Source organism: Cherax quadricarinatus, chromosome 37 (genome assembly GCF_038502225.1).
Source record: "Cherax quadricarinatus isolate ZL_2023a chromosome 37, ASM3850222v1, whole genome shotgun sequence".
In the NCBI taxonomy this organism is placed as follows: domain Eukaryota; kingdom Metazoa; phylum Arthropoda; class Malacostraca; order Decapoda; family Parastacidae; genus Cherax; species Cherax quadricarinatus.
Genome location: NC_091328.1, coordinates 16,192,368 through 16,210,483, shown reverse-complemented (window position 1 = coordinate 16,210,483; position 18,116 = coordinate 16,192,368). Strand labels below are relative to the sequence as shown.

General features: G+C 43.8%; 1 protein-coding gene across 1 annotated transcript in view; it reads right to left on the bottom strand.

Moving 5' to 3' along the window:
• Positions 1–18,116, bottom strand: part of LOC128701201 (uncharacterized) — a 114,570-nt gene that overhangs the window by 31,733 nt on the left and 64,721 nt on the right. Inside the window, exons 2-3 of the mRNA XM_053794799.2 lie at positions 814–1,018; positions 319–539 (exon numbers count right to left, since the gene is read on the bottom strand). Coding sequence (XP_053650774.2) covers positions 319–539; positions 814–1,018 — 426 coding nt within the window. The remainder of the gene's footprint in view (positions 1–318; positions 540–813; positions 1,019–18,116) is intronic.

Below are 18,116 nucleotides of genomic sequence, written 5' to 3'. Positions count from 1 at the left end.
AGCCCGTCGCGTTAGCCACTGGACCAGTTAGCTTCAATAAGATTCGTCCAACTAGGTATATTTCTACACCATAGGAAGGTTAGCACAGGCACCACTGTGACCACAAATGCAAGTTTTTACAGACGAATCTCCAGCTAGCGTGGCCGTGACGAACTCTAGCTCAAGTCCCCTCAAAGCCGTCAACGGTTGTAGGATATCTCTGTACCAAGACACCATTGTGTTGTTGTATGGTATGGTGACCACCTCCAAAAAAAAAGGAAACATATTTCACTATCATTCATTCAATAGCTGTTTCGTCAGAGCGAGTGAACGACTCACCCACGATGACCAGCTTGGTGTTGGTGTTCCTGGAGGGGGCGCGGTAGAAGTCGACGCGGCACCTGTACAGCCCCTCGTCAGACTGGTGGACGCGGCTTATTCTCAGGAAGGCCAGCTGTGGGCGTGAGTGTGGTGTGGGCGGCAGTGTTAGTTCTAGCGCCCCGCCCAGGCTTCGGCGTTCAGACCAGTGGCGTTCACGTCCTGGATCACGCCCATCGTAGCTGTGGGCGTAGGGGAGCACGGTGATGGGTGGGCGTTTAATGATGGTTGAGGTGATGGTTGTAATGGTGTTTGTGGGGATGGTTATAATGGTGGTTGTGATGGTTATAATGGTGGTTGTGGTGATGGTTATAATGGTGGTTGTGGTGATGGTTATGGTGATGATGGTGGTTGTGATGGTGATCAAAAAATGGTTTCTCATTTATTTCTTACAAAATTCTCTCTCTCTCTCTCACTCTCTCTCACTCTCTCTCTCTCTCTCTCTCTCTCTCTCACCTGTATATGGTGGATCTGATACCATCCCTGTACCAAAGGATCAGTTGGGGTCGCTGGTGGTGGTGGTCGGGCGTGTGGGCGTGGGTGGACGTGTAGCGGCTGCGGGGGAACTTTGCATTACCCTGTGTGGGTGTGGTGACACAGGGTAGGTCAGCCTCCTGACCCTCCAGCACCACCACCTCGTTGTGACCCTGTGTCACCTCTCCTGCCGGGGCAAGAGAAGCAACAGTTACATAACATCAATAATAAAGATACATGTTATTGTGGGGCAAATATTGTACGTATTTTGCAACTAGAGTTTTGGGCTGTATAAATTATCAAAATTGTGATGTCATGAATTTTAGGAATAAAATTCATCATGTTAATGGTAAGTAAAGATAGTGACAGCAGAAAACGTGGAAAGATGGAGATAAAGAGGTGATAGATATAGATGGAAAATCATCTTAACATATTGTACGCAAATAGTCGAAGTGCTACAGATACGACAAACGAATAACGTCTGGTTGTGTGGGAAACATTGATGTTATTTCAGTAACTGAGACTTTGTTTAATTTGAAGAGTCGGGATACAGTTGTTTAGTGTCACATTCAAGGGTTTAAGTTGCTTCATGTAGATACAAACAACGGGAAGGTGGAGGTATGGGGGGGAGGGGTACCGCGGTATATCCGAAAAAACATGAATTGTTGAATAAAACAGATGTAAAAATCAAATGAATAGAGAAAATCTGTCTGGGTAGCATTTCTAGGACATGACAATTGATTTATGTGCAATGTAAGCGACAAAGAGAGGATTCTTTGGGACTAAATTGTTAAGGCTTCTAGACATGAGAACGCAGTAGGTAGGGAATTTGAATTTTAATCAGACTGACTGAACTTCTTTGACCGGTAGTTTGGAGTCCACTGAGTTCCTGACTTCCTGGACGTAGTTCAGGACTGCTTTTTGAAGGATTTTGTTAGAGAACTTATCAGACGTAACAATGTGCTCGATCTGGTTTTGTCAAACAAGGAAACCCTCAAAATGGTATACAATACCGACAGGTTGGTAGGTAAGACACATAGGCAACAGTTAGGCAACTTTATTTGAATAAAGTTGCCTAACTGTTGCCTATGTGTCTTACCTACCAACCTGTCGGTATTGTATACCATTTTGATGTTCATCTTGTCAGACACTGCAACACATGGCATCTTGGTACAGAAAACACCTTGGACAAACTTTTCAAGTGAGAATTGTTGGATCTGCGGGGAACATGACCTCTCAGTGGCTACATTCTCACTACTACTACTACTCTGCACCTCTCCTTCCGACAGTATTTAAGTCTCCGCACTGTCGCTTGATCTTCAGATAGTTCCTGACTGTGGAACTGAACTTCTCCAGGTTGAGGGACTGACAACCTCAAATTCTACGACTTCAAGGGTGATGGACTGGAGTTACCTGGAGTTTACCTGGAGAGAGTTCCGGGGGTCAACGCCCCCGCGGCCCGGTCTGTGACCAGGCCTCCTGGTGGATCAGAGCCTGATCAACCAGGCTGTTGCTGATGGCTGCACGCAAACCAACGTACGAGCTACAGCCCGGCTGGTCAGGAACCGACTTTAGGTGCTTGTCCAGTGCCAGCTTGAAGACTGCCAGGGGTCTGTTGGTAATCCCCCTTATGTATGCTGGGAGGCAGTTGAACAGTCTCGAGCCCCTGACACTTATTGTATGGTCTCTTAACGTGCTAGTGACACCCCTGCTTTTCATTGGGGGGATGTTGCATCGTCTGCCAAGTCTTTTGCTTTCGTAGTGAGTGATTTTCGTGTGCAAGTTCGGTACTAGTCCCTCTAGGATTTTCCAGGTGTATATAATCATGTATCTCTCCCGCCTGCGTTCCAGGGAATACAGGTTCAGGAACCTCAAGCGCTCCCAGTAATTGAGGTGTTTTATCTCCGTTATGCGCGCCGTGAAGGTTCTCTGTACATTTTCTAGGTCAGCAATTTCACCTGCCTTGAAAGGTGCTGTTAGTGTGCAGCAATATTCCAGCCTAGATAGAACAAGTGACCTGAAGAGTGTCATCATGGGCTTGGCCTCCCTAGTTTTGAAGGTTCTCATTATCCATCCTGTCATTTTTCTAGCAGATGCGATTGATATAATGTTATGGTCCTTGAAGGTGAGATCCTCCGACATGATCACTCCCAGGTCTTTGACGTTGGTGTTTCGCTCTATTTTGTGGCCAGAATTTGTTTTGTACTCTGATGAAGATTTAATTTCCTCGTGTTTACCATATCTGAGTAATTGAAATTTCTCATCGTTGAACTTCATATTGTTTTCTGCAGCCCACTGAAAGATTTGGTTGATGTCCGCCTGGAGCCTTGCAGTGTCTGCAATGGAAGACACTGTCATGCAGATTCGGGTGTCATCTGCAAAGGAAGACGGTGCTGTGGCTGACATCCTTGTCTATGTCGGATATGAGGATGAGGAACAAGATGGGAGCGAGTACTGTGCCTTGTGGAACAGAGCTTTTCACCGTAGCTGCCTCGGACTTTACTCTGTTGACGACTACTCTCTGTGTTCTGTTAGTGAGGAAATTATAGATCCATCGACCGACTTTTCCTGTTATTCCTTTAGCACGCATTTTGTGCGCTATTACGCCATGGTCACACTTGTCGAAGGCTTTTGCAAAGTCTGTATATATTACATCTGCATTCTTTTTATCTTCTAGTGCATTTAGGACCTTGTCGTAGTGATCCAATAGTTGAGACAGACAGGAGCGACCTGTTCTAAACCCATGTTGCCCTGGGTTGTGTAACTGATGGGTTTCTAGATGGGTGGTGATCTTGCTTCTTAGGACCCTTTCAAAGATTTTTATGATATGGGATGTTAGTGCTATTGGTCTGTAGTTCTTTGCTGTTGCTTTACTGCCCCCTTTGTGGAGTGGGGCTATGTCTGTTGTTTTTAGTAACTGTGGGACGACCCCCGTGTCCATGCTGATTACATCGTCTTCACATCTCTACTGTTCCTGCCTACTTTCTGTATTCGACTGAAGAAGCCTACTGTGTAGGCGAAACGTTTCGGAATAAAGTTGCCTAACTGTTGCCTATGTGTCTTACCTACCAAGGAAACCCTCGTAAAGAATCTAGAAATCACCGAAGAGCTTGCTGCACATGATCACATATCTATTACCTCTAATATTACTTGGGAGTAAGAGAATAAGGATAATATAGTAAAAGTTCCCAGTATTAGATCTGCCGATTATAATGAAGTTAGGGAACGCCTGTCTAGTCTTAACTGGGGTTATCTGACTCATGATTCTATTGACGATCATTCTTACAATAACGATAAGCTCTACAAACATGGTTTTTTCTTAATAATGCACAAATGTCTAAAGAATATATATTCCCCAGAGAGAAATTTGGTAAAATATAAACGATTCGAAATGAGTGAATAGGAGAACGAAGCATGAATTAGGGAGAAGAGAAGAATTTATGTACATCAAAAGAGAAGAGGATAACCTTATTAACCAATGTGTTCATATTAAAAGAGAAGTATAAAAAGAGATTGTAAAGACTAATCGCGACTATAAAATTACAGTAGCTAGTGAATCAAAATCCAAAAGGGCTTTCAAGTGTATAGGACAAAGATCAGGGCAAAAAAAAAATAAGCCCACTGAGAACTAGGTCTGAACAGTTTACTGATAATAATGATCAGGAAATGTGCTCTCTTTTTAATAATTATTTCCTCTCAGTTTTCACACAGGAAGACATTAAATAATATAACTAATAATTATTCAGGTCGTGAAGAAAACAAATTAAGTAATCTTACAGTCATGAGGAATATGGTTATCAAACAAGTAGACAAACTAAAAACAAAGTAAGTCCCGGGGCTCCGACGAACTGTTTTCAAGGGTACTTAAAGAACGCAAGCGAGAACTTCGCTGCTAACAGCCCTCTTTAAGACATCACTCCAAAATAGTATTGCGCCGGAGACGTTGAAGATGGCTAATGTAAATCCTGTCTTTAAATAAAGAGATAAATCAATCCCATAAAATTACTGACAAATAAGCCTGACCTCAGTAGTAGGCAAATTGTTGAAGAACATAATTTGATTAATGAGTCTAAGCAGGGATATACCAGAAGCTGTTCTTGCCTGAGAAATTACTGACCTCCTTCGGTAAGTCATTTGAAACAGTGGACCATGGTAAAGATAATGTTGTTAGCTCTCCCAGAAGAGAGACCTTGAAGTGGTCTTGATTTTTTTTTTTTTCGTTTTTCTTCTTTCTACTTTTCGGTTTTATTTTTCACATAATTCGAGAGCCTCTCATCCAGTCGGATAAGGGGATTTTTGAATTAACACTCGTAATCATTGGATTTTGTTATAAAAAATCAACTATATTAAAAATTAAAAAAAAAAATTCTTACAAGGTTGTAGAGAATTTTAAAACTATTACAGCTACGACAAGAAAATTGAAAAAATGTTAAAAACTCACAATTTATAGTGTTTTTAAATTTCCCATTAAAAGTTTTTTATACCTTCAAAACACTTTATCCGATATTGGTTCCAGCAAGCACCTGGCGGGTATCCCTGGCAACATCGCCACACGACAGCACTTTGAACTGTTGGAGAAATGTTCCAAGTTTATGTCTTAGGAAGGCCATAAAGAGGTGTTAGTTTTGATTGTCCTGGTAAAAAAAGTTAGAAATTTCTTACCGTGTTCTGATTTGTTTACGATGTTACAGGCTTTTTGTAGAAAAGTTTTGGTGCTTTCAAATAGTAGTAATTTTGAAACAAGCTCTTTTTACCTAGAGAGCCGTTCGCATCTCCAGTTCTTGTTTTCTTAAATAGAAATGTACCTATATAACACTGGCTTACGCATGGTCTCAATTTTCCGACGTTCTTCACCTTGGACTGTAGGCTTAAATTATCCTAAACAATCCCCCCCCCTCCCCCATGGAACATTCCTCCAAACAGTTCATAGTGTTCCCGTGTGGTGATGTTGCTAGGAATACCTGCTAAGCGTCTGTAACAGGGACGACTTAAAGAACAAAAAAGGGTGAGTGTTGTACTTAGGAGTCTGTGGAGACAAAGAACCTTGTCTTTGGAGGCAAAGAGGGGAATGTATGAGAGTATAGTTTTACCAACGCTCTTATATGGGTGTGAAGCATGGGTGATGAATGTTGCAGCGAAGAGAAGGCTGGAGGCAGTGGAGATGTCATGTCTGAGAGCTATGTGTGGTGTGAATATAATGCAGAGAATTCGTAGTTTGGAAGTTAGGAGGAGGTGCGGATTGCCAAAACTGTTGTCCAGAGGGCTGAGGAAGGGTTGCTGAGGTGGTTCGGACATGTAGAGAGAATGGAGCGAAACAGAATGACTTCAAGAGTGTATCAGTCTGTAGCGGAAGGAAGACTGGGTAGGGGTCGGCCTATGAAAGGTTGGAGGGAGGGGGTAAAGGAGGTTTTGTGTGCGAGGGGCTTGGACTTCCAGCGGGCATGCGTGAGCGTGTTTGATAGGAGTGAATGGAGACAAATGGTTTTTAATACTTGACGTGCTGTTGGAGTGTGAGCAAAGTAACATTTATGAAGGGATTCAAGGAAACCGTACAGTGCCTGCACTCTGAAGGAGGGGTGTTAATGTTGCAGTTTAAAAACTGTAGTGTAAAACACCCTTCTGGCAAGACAGTGATGGAGTGAATGATGGTGAAAGTTTTTCTTTTTCGGGCCACCCTGCATTGGTGGGAATCGGCCAGTGTGTTAATAATAAATAATAATAATAATTATAATGATTGTCACTCTTAATCCTCTCCGATATAAAAATTCTGGAGCCACCATCATCTTAATGATGTAACTATACCCAGAGGGTCTAAGAAAGACCCACTGTGGACTTTTTTGCTGTAGCGCTCATAGGATGAGCTACTGGTGCACAATGAGACTGACGCTTAATTAAGCGGTAGAGTGGATGTAAGCTGTGCACTGAACAGTTCCACAGCAAGTCCCCTCAAGGAAGGTTCCTTGATGTTGGTGAGGGGCTCTTGATTTAGGGAATTGGATCTGTGCTCCAGTTCCTCAAATTAAGCCTGAATGCCTTCCACATCCCCCCCAGGCGCTGTATAATCCTCCGGGTTTAGCGCTTCCCCTTGATTATAATAATAATAATCCACAGCAAGTGTCACTGTTAGGGCAGTGGTGAGGTGGAATGAACTAGAGAAGTACTAGTATTAGGACAGTGGTGAGGTGGAATGACCTAGGGAAGTACCAGTATTAGGACAGTGGTGAGGTGGAGCCTGGCCCAGGGCCGGGCTCCGGCAGGAGGAAAACTCTCGAAACTCATCAAAGGTAATGGCATATCAAAAGTATAAGTCAATTTATTTACAGGGAAAGATATACATATCTCGAAGTATATCTGCCATGGCCGGGGATATCCGCGCAGCAAGTTAACTGTGGTAGTGTAGCTGAAGACTACGTGTGTAAACAAGGCAGGCTTGATTCCTTGTCCAATGACTCTTTCAACTCTTTAAAACTTAACCCCTCACCCATCCCCCCTTCCTCCTTCCTCCCTTCCTTTTCGTCATTCCCTCCTATCTATCCTCCCTCCATCCCTCTCTTTTATTGTGGCAGAACTAAATAAATGCAAAGATAAGTTCAATGCTCTTAGATCAGAAAACAAGAACTTAGACAACAGGAATGGGAATTTGTTAGTAGGTTAAACAGATTAAAGTTGAGCCAGGAGAGGTATGAATAAAATAACTAGGAAAAAGAGTAGTAATGTTGCTCATGCCTTTCCGCTTGACAAAACTAATGACCTCATAAATAACTGGACCAAAACATCCAAGCATGAAAGTCTCACATCACATATTAGAATACACTTAGGGAGCCCTTTGAAGAATGGCTGAAATTGATTTATTTTATGAACCAAAATATTGATGAGATTGACTGCCTCTTTACTACGTATAAATTAGACATTGCCTTAGATAAAGTGTGATCAATAGCCCCGGGAAAGAATAGTATAACTTATGATATCCTCGGAATAACTTTAAGGCAGATCCCCATAACCCCTTTCTTAGCATTATATAGTGTTAATCACATCAAGGGTGTCCAGTTTGCTGGACCATTAGTCTCATTGTGCCTGTCCTTACTTAGTTGTCTTTGTAAAACATTAGAAAGAATAATATTTAATAGACTATACTATAGAATTAGACACCAACTTTCATCACTCTGGTTTCATGAAAGAAAAAAGTGTGCATAATTGTATTATCACCTCACGGTACACACGTCCACTAGTTTTACCACATTTCTTGATCTAAAATCTATGTCTGATATCGCAGATACCTTTTATCCTACAGAAACTAGCCAAAATGAGTATTGGTGGCAACATACTCAGTTGGATGATAGGATATCTGTAAAATGGAGTATCCTCTGTTTTCTACCAAGATTGTAGAAGCGAGTGTAAAGAAATATTCATAGGTACACCGCAAGGAAGAGTTCTCAGTCTCATGCTATTTAATGTTCTGATTAATGCTGTCCTAAATGCTCTACCTGCCTCGCCTAAACATGTAGGTATAAGGTATGCTGATAACATCATGATCCATACAACAGGGTATAAGAAAATGAGTACTATTCTTAACGAAGTTCAAGTAATTTGCAATCGACTAGGCTTCGTCATATCTTTATCAAAGACTAAGATACTGACACGCAATCCTTATGCATCTGTTTACAGGGTAAAAACATCAGCTACGTTAAATCTGCATTTAGCTTGGTGTAGACTTACCCGACAATAATTCCACCATACCACAAATAAATAACATATGCAAATATAGGCTAAATGCTTTCAAAGCTGTTACTGGCTACAATCCCAACTATGGTGCTAATGTAAGAATAGTGAGAATGATGTACACAGCATTATAATAATAATAATAATAATAATAATAATAAAAATAATAATAGGTAATAGATCATGCTGTTCCCATGTTAATGTTTGCTAAGGAAAATTCTCTTCTCCTCATGTTGCTAATATGTCCAAAGGTTTCGCCTTCTTCAATGGAAGCACCATATTCTTGCCTTTTAAGCCAGGTACTTCAAGGCCATGACACCTCGCGCTACAAACCCATTGCTCTTACTACTGCAATCAGTAAGTTGTTACAACACTTGATTAACAAACGTTTAGTATGGTATTTGGAAACTTATAATTGTCTCTCCCCTCGTCAGTTTGGTTTAGGTAGGGACCTCTTCACTATTGACCCCATAATCCACTTGGACACCTATGCTCGCAGTACTTGCTGATAATCACTCGACAACTGCACTTTTTTTTATAATCTCGAAAAACTTATAATACCACTTAGCGTTACACTATCTTAGCTCAGTCTCATTCTTAGCTCAGTCTCATTCTTAGCCCAGTCTCATTCTTAGCCCAGTCTCGTCTCTGCCCAGTCTCATTCTTAGCCCAGTCTCATTCTTAGCCCAGTCTCGTCTCTGCTCAGTCTCATTCTTAGCCCAGTCTCATTCTTAGCCCAGTCTCATTCTTAGCCCAGTCTCGTCTCTGCCCAGTCTCATTCTTAGCCCAGTCTCATTCTTAGCCCAGTCTCGTCTCTGCTCAGTCTCATTCTTAGCCCAGTCTCATTCTTAGCCCAGTCTCATTCTTAGCCCAGTCTCATTCTTAGCTCAGTCTCATTCTTAGCCCAGTCTTATTCTTAGCTCGGTCTCATTCTTAGCCCAGTCTCATTCTTAACCCAGTCTCATTCCTCTCATTCTTAGCCCGGTCTCATTCCTCTCATTCTTAGCTCAGTCTCATTCTTAGCCCAGTCTCATTCTTAGCTCGGTCTCATTCTTAGCCCAGTCTCATTCTTAACCCGGTCTCATTCTTAGCCCAGTCTCATTCTTAGCCCAGTCTCATTCCTCTCATTCTTAGCCCTGACTCATTCTTAACCCGGTCTCATGCTTAGCCCAGTCTCATTCTTAGCCCGGTCTCATTCCTCTCATTCTTAGCCCAGTCTCATTCTTAGCCCAGCCTCATTCTTAGCCCAGTCTCATTCTTAGCTCAGTCTCATTCTTAGCCCAGTCTCATTCTTAGCCCAGTCTCATTCTTAGCCCATTCTCATTCTTAGCTCAGTCTCATTCTTAGCCCAGTCTCATTCTTAGCCCAGTCTCATTCTTAGCTCAGTCTCATTCTTAGCTGTCTCATTCTTAGCCCAGTCTCATTCTTAGCCCAGTCTCATTCTTAGCTCAGTCTCATTCTTAGCCCAGTCTCATTCTTAGCTCAGTCTCATTCTTAGCCCAATCTCATTCTTAGCTCAGTCTCATTCTTAGCCCGGTCTCATTCTTAGCTCAGTCTCATTCTTAGCCCAGTCTCATTCTTAGCCCAGTCTCATTCTTAGCCCAGTCTCATTCTTAGCTCGGTCTCATTCTTAGCCCAGTCTCATTCTTAGCCCAGTCTCATTCCTCATTCTTAGCCCAGTCTCATTCCTCTCATTCTTAGCCCAGTCTCATTCCTCTCATTCTTAGCCCAGTCTCATTCTTAGCCCAGTCTCATTCTTCGCCAAGTCTCATTCTTAGCCCAGTCTCATTCCTCTCATTCTTAGCCCAGTCTCATTCCTCTCATTCTTAGCCCAGTCTCATTCCTTTCATTCTTAGCCCAGTCTCATTCTTAGCTCAGTCTCATTCTTAGCCCAGTCTCATTCTTAGCCCAGTCTCATTCTTAGCTCAGTCTCATTCTTAGCCCAGTCTCATTCCTCTCATTCTTAGCCCAGTCTCATTCTTACCCCAGTCTCATTCTTACCCCAGTCTCATTCTTATCTCAGTCTCATTCTTACCCCAGTCTCATTCTTAGCCCAGTCTCATTCCTCTCATTCTTAGCCCAGTCTCATTCTTAGCCCAGTCTCATTCCTTTCATTCTTAGCCCAGTCTCATTCTTAGCCCAGTCTCATTCCTCTCATTCTTAGCCCAGTCTCATTCTTAGCCCAGTCTCATTCTTCGCCCAGTCTCATTCTTAGCCCAGTCTCATTCTTAGCCCAGTCTCATTCTTAGCCCAGTCTCATTCCTCACATTCTTAGCCCAGTCTCATTCCTCTCATTCTTAGCCCAGTCTTATTCCTCTCATTCTTAGCCCAGTCTCATTCTTAGCTCAGTCTCATTCTTAGCTGTCTCATTCTTAGCTCAGTCTCATTCTTAGCCCAGTCTCATTCTTAGCCCAGTCTTATTCCTCTCATTCTTAGCCCAGTCTCATTCTTAGCTCAGTCTCATTCTTAGCTCAGTCTCATTCTTAGCCCAGTCTCATTCCTCTCATTCTTAGCCCAGTCTCATTCTTAGCCCAGTCTCATTCTTACCCCAGTCTCATTCTTAGCCCAGTCTCATTCTTAGCCCAGTCTTATTCCTCTCATTCTTAGCTCAGTCTCATTCTTAGCTCAGTCTCATTCTTACCCCAGTCTCATTCTTAGCCCAGTCTCATTCTTAGCTCAGTCTCATTCTTAGCTCATTCTTAGCTCAGTCTCATTCTTAGCTCATTCTTAGCCCAGTCTCATTCTTAGCTCAGTCTCATTCTTAGCCCAGTCTCATTCCTCTCATTCTTAGCCCAGTCTCATTCCTCTCATTCTTAGCCCAGTCTCATTCTTAGCTCAGTCTCATTCTTAGCTCAGTCTCATTCTTAGCTCATTCTTAGCCCAGTCTCATTCTTAGCTCATTCTTAGCTCAGTCTCATTCTTAGCCCAGTCTCATTCCTCTCATTCTTAGCCCAGTCTCATTCCTCTCATTCTTAGCCCAGTCTCATTCTTAGCTCAGTCTCATTCTTAGCTCATTCTTAGCCCAGTCTCATTCTTAGCTCATTCTTAGCTCAGTCTCATTCTTAGCCCAGTCTCATTCCTCTCATTCTTAGCCCAGTCTCATTCCTCTCATTCTTAGCCCAGTCTCATTCTTAGCTCAGTCTCATTCTTAGCTCATTCTTAGCTCAGTCTCATTCTTAGCCCAGTCTCATTCTTAGCTCATTCTTAGCTCAGTCTCATTCTTAGCCCAGTCTTATTCCTCTCATTCTTAGCCCAGTCTCATTCTTAGCTCAGTCTCATTCTTAGCTCATTCTTAGCTCAGTCTCATTCTTAGCCCAGTCTCATTCCTCTCATTCTTAGCCCAGTCTCATTCCTCTCATTCTTAGCCCAGTCTCATTCTTAGCCCAGTCTCATTCTTACCCCAGTCTCATTCTTAGCTCAGTCTCATTCTTACCCCAGTCTCATTCTTAGCTCAGTGTCATTCTTAGCCTAGTCTCATTCTTAGTCCAGTCTCATTCTTCGCCCAGTCTCATTCTTACCCCAGTCTCATTCTTAGCTCAGTCTCATTCTTAGCCCAGTCTCATTCTTAGCCCAGTCTCATTCTTAGCCCAGTCTCATTCTTAGCCCAGTCTCATTCTTAGCCCGGTCTCATTCTTAGCCCAGTCTCATTCTTAGCCCAGTCTCATTCTTAGCCCAGTCTCATTCTTAGCCCAGTCTCATTCTTAGCCCAGTCTCATTCTTAGCCCAGTATCATTCTTAGCCCGGTCTCATTCTTAGCCCAGTCTCATTCTTAGCCCAGTCTCATTCTTAGCCCAGTCTCATTCTTAGCCCAGTCTCATTCTTAGCCCAGCCTCATTCTTAGCCCAGTCTCATTCTTAGCCCAGTCTCATTCTTAGCCCAGTCTCATTCTTAGCCCAGTCTCATTCTTAGCTCAGTCTCATTCTTAGCCTAGTCTCATTCTTAGCCCAGTCTCATTCTTAGCCCAGTCTCATTCTTAGCCCAGTCTCATTCTTAGCCCAGTCTCATTCTTAGCCCAGTCTCATTCTTAGCTCTTCCTCTCTCTGGGCAAACACACTGCTGCGACCACCGCTTTCCACCATTTATAAAAAGGATTATTTTGGTATTCTGTAAGCGGTTGGTTAATGATAAACTTCTTCGGAGGCTTCTTACTTTATTAAGTCGTGGTGGGTACACAGGCTTGTGTGTTGTGCCCATGGCCCGGGCAGGGCCATCCCACGAGAGAGAGCTAGGAGCGGCCTAGCAGTAAGACACAAGGCCTACTCCTAGCTCTCTCTCGTGGGATGGCCCTGCCCAGGCCATGGGCACAACACACAAGCCTGTGTACCCACCATGACTTAATAAAGTAAGAAGCCTCCGAAGACGTATCATTTACTCCCCGCTACCAGAACACCAAATAATCCTTTTATAAATGGTGGCAGCGGTGGGATCGTTCATGCATTCAGTTTCCTGTAATCGATAACAGGGCGCCAGGTTCCGTCTTTCTTGGGAACCAGAATGAGGGGAGCATTCCATGGGGAAGTGGACTCCTCAATAACTCCATCACGGAGCATCCGTGTAATGAGTTCTTCAGCGAAGACTCTTTGCCCATGAGGCAGGCGATACACAGGTACATAAATGGGTTTAGTACCTTTGTCAAGTGGAATACGGTGAGAGATCAGTGGGGTCAAACCCATCGACTCACCGTATTCCACTTGACAAAGGTACTAAACCCATTTATGTACCTGCGTATCGCCTGCCTCATGCGCAAAGAGTCTTCGCTGAAGTACTCATTACACGGATGCTCCGTGATGGAGTTATTGAGGAGTCCACTTTCCCGTGGAATGCTCCCCTCATTCTGGTTCCCAAGAAAGACAGAACCTGGTGCCCTGTTATCGATTACAGGAAACTGAATGCATGTACGATCCCACTACCGCTGCCACCATTTATAAAAGGATTATTTGGTGTTCTGGTAGCGGGGAGTAAATGATACGTCTTCGGAGGCTTCTTATTTTATTGTTAAGTCGTGGTGGGTACACAGGCTTGTGTGTTGTGCCCATGGCCTGGGCAGGGCCATCCCACGAGAGAGAGCTAGGAGTAGGAATTGTGTCTTCCTGCTAGGCCGCTGTGAGAGTGAGAGCGAGGCAAGGGCAGGCAGGCTGCCGTGCCCACCGTGCCCACCGAGAGGCCTGGCTACAGAGGGCAGCATCTGAGTGCCACGAAATATGAACTAAGCTGGCAGACAGCATGGGCTGTCTGTGGAGACAGTACAGGCTGTCTACATTCTTAGCCCAGTCTCATTCTTAGCCCAGTCTCATTCTTAGCTCACTCATTATTAGCTCAGTCTCATTCTTAACTCAGTCTCATTCTTATCCCAGTCTCATTCCTCTCATTCTTAGCCCAGTCTCATTCTTAGCCCGGTCTCACTCTTAGCCCAGTCTCATTCTTAGCTCAGTCTCATTCTTAGCTCAGTCTCATTCTTAGCTCAGTCTCATTCTCAGCTCACTCATTCTTAGCCCAGTCTCATTCTTTGCCCAGTTTCATTCTTAGCTCAGTCTCATTCCTCTCATTCTTAGCTCAGTCTCATTCCCCTCATTCTTAGCTCAGTCTCATTCTTAGCTCAGTCTCATTCTTAGCCCAGTCTCATTGTTTGCCCAGTCTCATTCTTAGCTCAGTCTCGTTCCTCTCATTCTTAGCTCAGTCTCATTCTTAGCCCAGTCTTATTCTTAGCTCAGTCTCATTCTTAGCTCAGTCTCATTCTTAGCTCAGTCTCATTCTTAGCCCGGTCTCATTCCTCTCATTCTTAGCCCAGTCTCATTCTTAGCCCGGTCTCATTCATAGCCCAGTCTCATTCTTAGCTCAGTCTCATTCTTAGCTCAGTCTCATTCTTAGCTCAGTCTCATTCTTAGCCCAATCTCATTCTTTGCCCAGTCTCATTCTTAGCTCAGTCTCATTCCTCTCATTCTTAGCCCAGTCTCATTCTTAGCCCAGTCTCATTCTTAGCCCGGTGTCATTCCTCTCATTCTTAGCCCAGTCTCATTCTTAGACCGGTATCATTCCTCTCATTCTTAGCTCAGTTTCATTCTTAGCCTGGTCTCATTCCTCTCATTCTTAGCTCAGTCTCATTCTTAGCCCAGTCTCATTCTTAGCCCAGTCTCATTCCTCTCATTCTTAACTCAGTCTCATTCTTAGCCCAGTCTCATTCTTAGCCCAGTCTCATTCCTCTCATTCTTAGCTCAGTCTCATCCTTAGCCCAGTCTCATTGTTAGTTCGGTCTCATTCCTCTCATTCTTAGCTCAGTCTCATTCTTAGTCCAGTCTCATTCTTAGACCGGTCTCATTCCTCTCATTCTTAGCTCAGTCTCATTCTTAGCTCAGTCTCATTCTTAGCCCGGTCTCATTCCTCTCATTCTTAGCCCAGTCTCATTCTTAGCCCAGTCTCATTCTTAGCCCAGTCTCATTCTTAGCTCAGTCTCATTCTTAGCCCAGTCTCATTCTTAGCTCAGTCTCATTCTTAGCCCAGTCTCATTCTTAGCTCAGTCTCATTCTTAGCTCAGTCTCATTCTTAGCCCCGTCTCATTCTTAGCCCAGTCTCATTCTTAGCTCAGTCTCATTCTTAGCCCAGTCTCATTCTTAGCTCAGTCTCATTCTTAGCTCAGTCTCATTTTTAGCTCAGTCTCATTCTTAGCCCAGTCTCATTCTTAGACCGGTCTCATTCCTCTCATTCTTAGCTCAGTCTCATTCTTAGCCCGGTCTCATTCCTCTCATTCTTATTCCAGTCTCATTCTTAGCCCAGTCTCATTCTTAGCTCAGTCTCATTCTTAGCCCAGTCTCATTCTTAGCTCAGTCTCATTCTTAGCTCAGTCTCATTCTTAGCCCCGTCTCATTCTTAGCCCAGTCTCATTCTTAGCCCAGTCTCATTCTTAGCCCAGTCTCATTCTTAGCCCAGTCTCATTCTTAGCCCAGTCTCATTCTTAGCTCAGTCTCATTCTTAGCCCAGTCTCATTCTTAGCTCAGTCTCATTCTTAGCCCAGTCTCATTCTTAGCTCAGTCTCATTCTTAGCTCAGTCTCATTCTTAGCCCCGTCTCATTCTTAGCCCCGTCTCATTCTTAGCCCAGTCTCATTCTTAGCCCAGTCTCATTCTTAGCCCAGTCTCATTCTTAGCCCAGTCTCATTCTTAGCTCAGTCTCATTCTTAGCCCAGTCTCATTCTTAGCCCAGTCTCATTCTTAGCCCAGTCTCATTCCTCTCATTCTTAGCCCGGTCTCATTCTTAGCCCAATCTCATTCTTAGCCCAGTCTCATTCCTTTCATTCTTAGACCGGTCTCATTCTTAGCCCAGTCTCATTCTTAGCCCAGTCTCATTCTTAGCCCAGTCTCATTCTTAGCCAAGTCTCATTCTTAGCCCAGTCTCATTCTTAGCCCAGTCTCATTCTTAGCCCAGCCTCATTCTTAGCCAAGTTTCATTCTTAGCCCAGTCTCATTCTTAGCCAAGTCTCATTCTTAGCCCAGTCTCATTCTTAGCCCAGTCTCATTCTTAGCCCAGCCTCATTCTTAGCCCAGCCTCATTCTTAGCCAAGTCTCATTCTTAGCCCAGCCTCATTCCTCTCATTCTTAGCCCAGTCTCATTCTTAGCCCAGTCTCATTCTTAGTCCTGTCTCATTCTTAGCCCAGTCTCATTCTTAGCCCAGTCTCATTCTTAGCCCAGTCTCATTCTTAGCCCAGTCTCATTCTTAGCCCAGTCTCATTCTTAGCCCAGCCTCATTCTTAGCCAAGTCTCATTCTTAGCCCAGTCTCATTCTTAGTCCTGTCTCATTCTTAGCCCAGTCTCATTCTTAGCCCAGTCTCATTCTTAGCCCAGTCTCATTCTTAGCCCAGTCTCATTCCTCTCATTCTTAGCCCAGTCTCATTCTTAGCCCAGTCTCATTCCTCTCATTCTTAGCCCAGTCTCATTCTTAGCCCGGTCTCATTCTTAGCCCAGTCTCATTCCTCTCATTCTTAGCCCAGACTCATTCTTAGCCCAGTCTCATTCTTAACCCAGTCTCATTCTTAGCCCAGTCTCATTCTTAACCCAGTCTCATTCTTAGCCCAGTCTCATTCTTAGCCCGGTCTCATTCTTAGCCCATTCTCATTCCTCTCATTCTTAGCCCAGACTCATTCTTAGCCCAGTCTCATTCTTAACCCAGTCTCATTCTTAACCCAGTCTCATTCTTAACCCAGTCTCATTCTTAGCCCAGACTCATTCTTAGCCCAGTCTCATTCTTAACCCAGTCTCATTCTTAACCCAGTCTCATTCTTAACCCAGTCTCATTCTTAGCCCAATCTCATTCTTAGCCCAGTCTCATTCTTAGCCCAGTCTCATTCTTAGCCCAGACTCATTCTTAGCCCAGACTCATTCTTAGCCCAGTCTCATTCTTAACCCAGTCTCATTCTTAACCCAGTCTCATTCTTAGCCCAATCTCATTCTTAGCCCAGTCTCATTCCTCTCATTCTTAGCCCAGTCTCATTCTTAACCCAGTCTCATTCTTAGCCCAGTCTCATTCCTCTCATTCTTAGCCTAGTCACATTCTTAGCCCAGTCTCATTCCTCTCATTCTTAGCCCAGTCTCATTCCTCATTCTTAGCCCAGTCTCATTCCTCTCATTCTTAGCCCAGTCTCATTCCTCTCATTCTTAGCCCAGTCTCATTCCTCTCATTCTTAGCCCAGTCATTCCTCTCATTCTTAGCCCAGTTTCATTCTTAGCACGGTCTCATTCTTAGCCCTGTCTCATTCTTAGCTCGGTCTCATGCTTAGCCCTGTCTCATTCTTAGCCCAGTCTCATTCTTAGCCCGGTCTCATTCTTAGCCCTGTCTCATTCTTAGCTCGGTCTCATTCTTAGCCCGGTCTCATTCTTAGCTCGGTCTCATTCTTAGCCCGGTCTCATTCTTAGCCTGGTCTCATTCCTCTCATTCTTAGCCCAGTCTCATTCCACTCATTCTTAGCTCAGTCTCATTCCTCTCATTCTTAGACTAGTCTCATTCCTCTCATTCTTAGACCAGTCTCATTCCACTCATTCTTAGCTCAGTCTCATTCCACTCATTCTTAGCTCAGTCTCATTCCACTCATTCTTAGCCCAGTCCCATTCCTCTCATTCTTAGTCAAGTTTCATTCCACTCATTCTTAGCCCAGTCTCATTCCTCTCATTCTTAGCCCAGTCTTATTCCTCTCATTTTTCGCCCAGTTTCATTCCACTCATTCTTAGCTAAGTCTCATTCCTCTCGTTCTTAGCCCAGTTTCATTCCACTCTTTCTTAAGCCAGTCTCATTCCTCTCATTCTTAGCCCAGTCTGATTCCACTCATTCTTAGCTCAGCCTCATTCTTCTCATTCTTAGCCCAGTTTCATTCCACTCATTCTTAGCCCAGTCTCATTCCACTCATTCTTAGCCCAACCTCATTCCACTCATTCTTAGCCCAGTCTCATTCCACTCATTCTTAGCCCAGTCTCATTCCTCTCATTCTTAGCTCAGTCTCATTCCTCTCATTCTTAACCCATTATCATTCTTAGCCCAGTCTCATTCCACTCATTCTTAGCCCAACCTCATTCCACTCATTC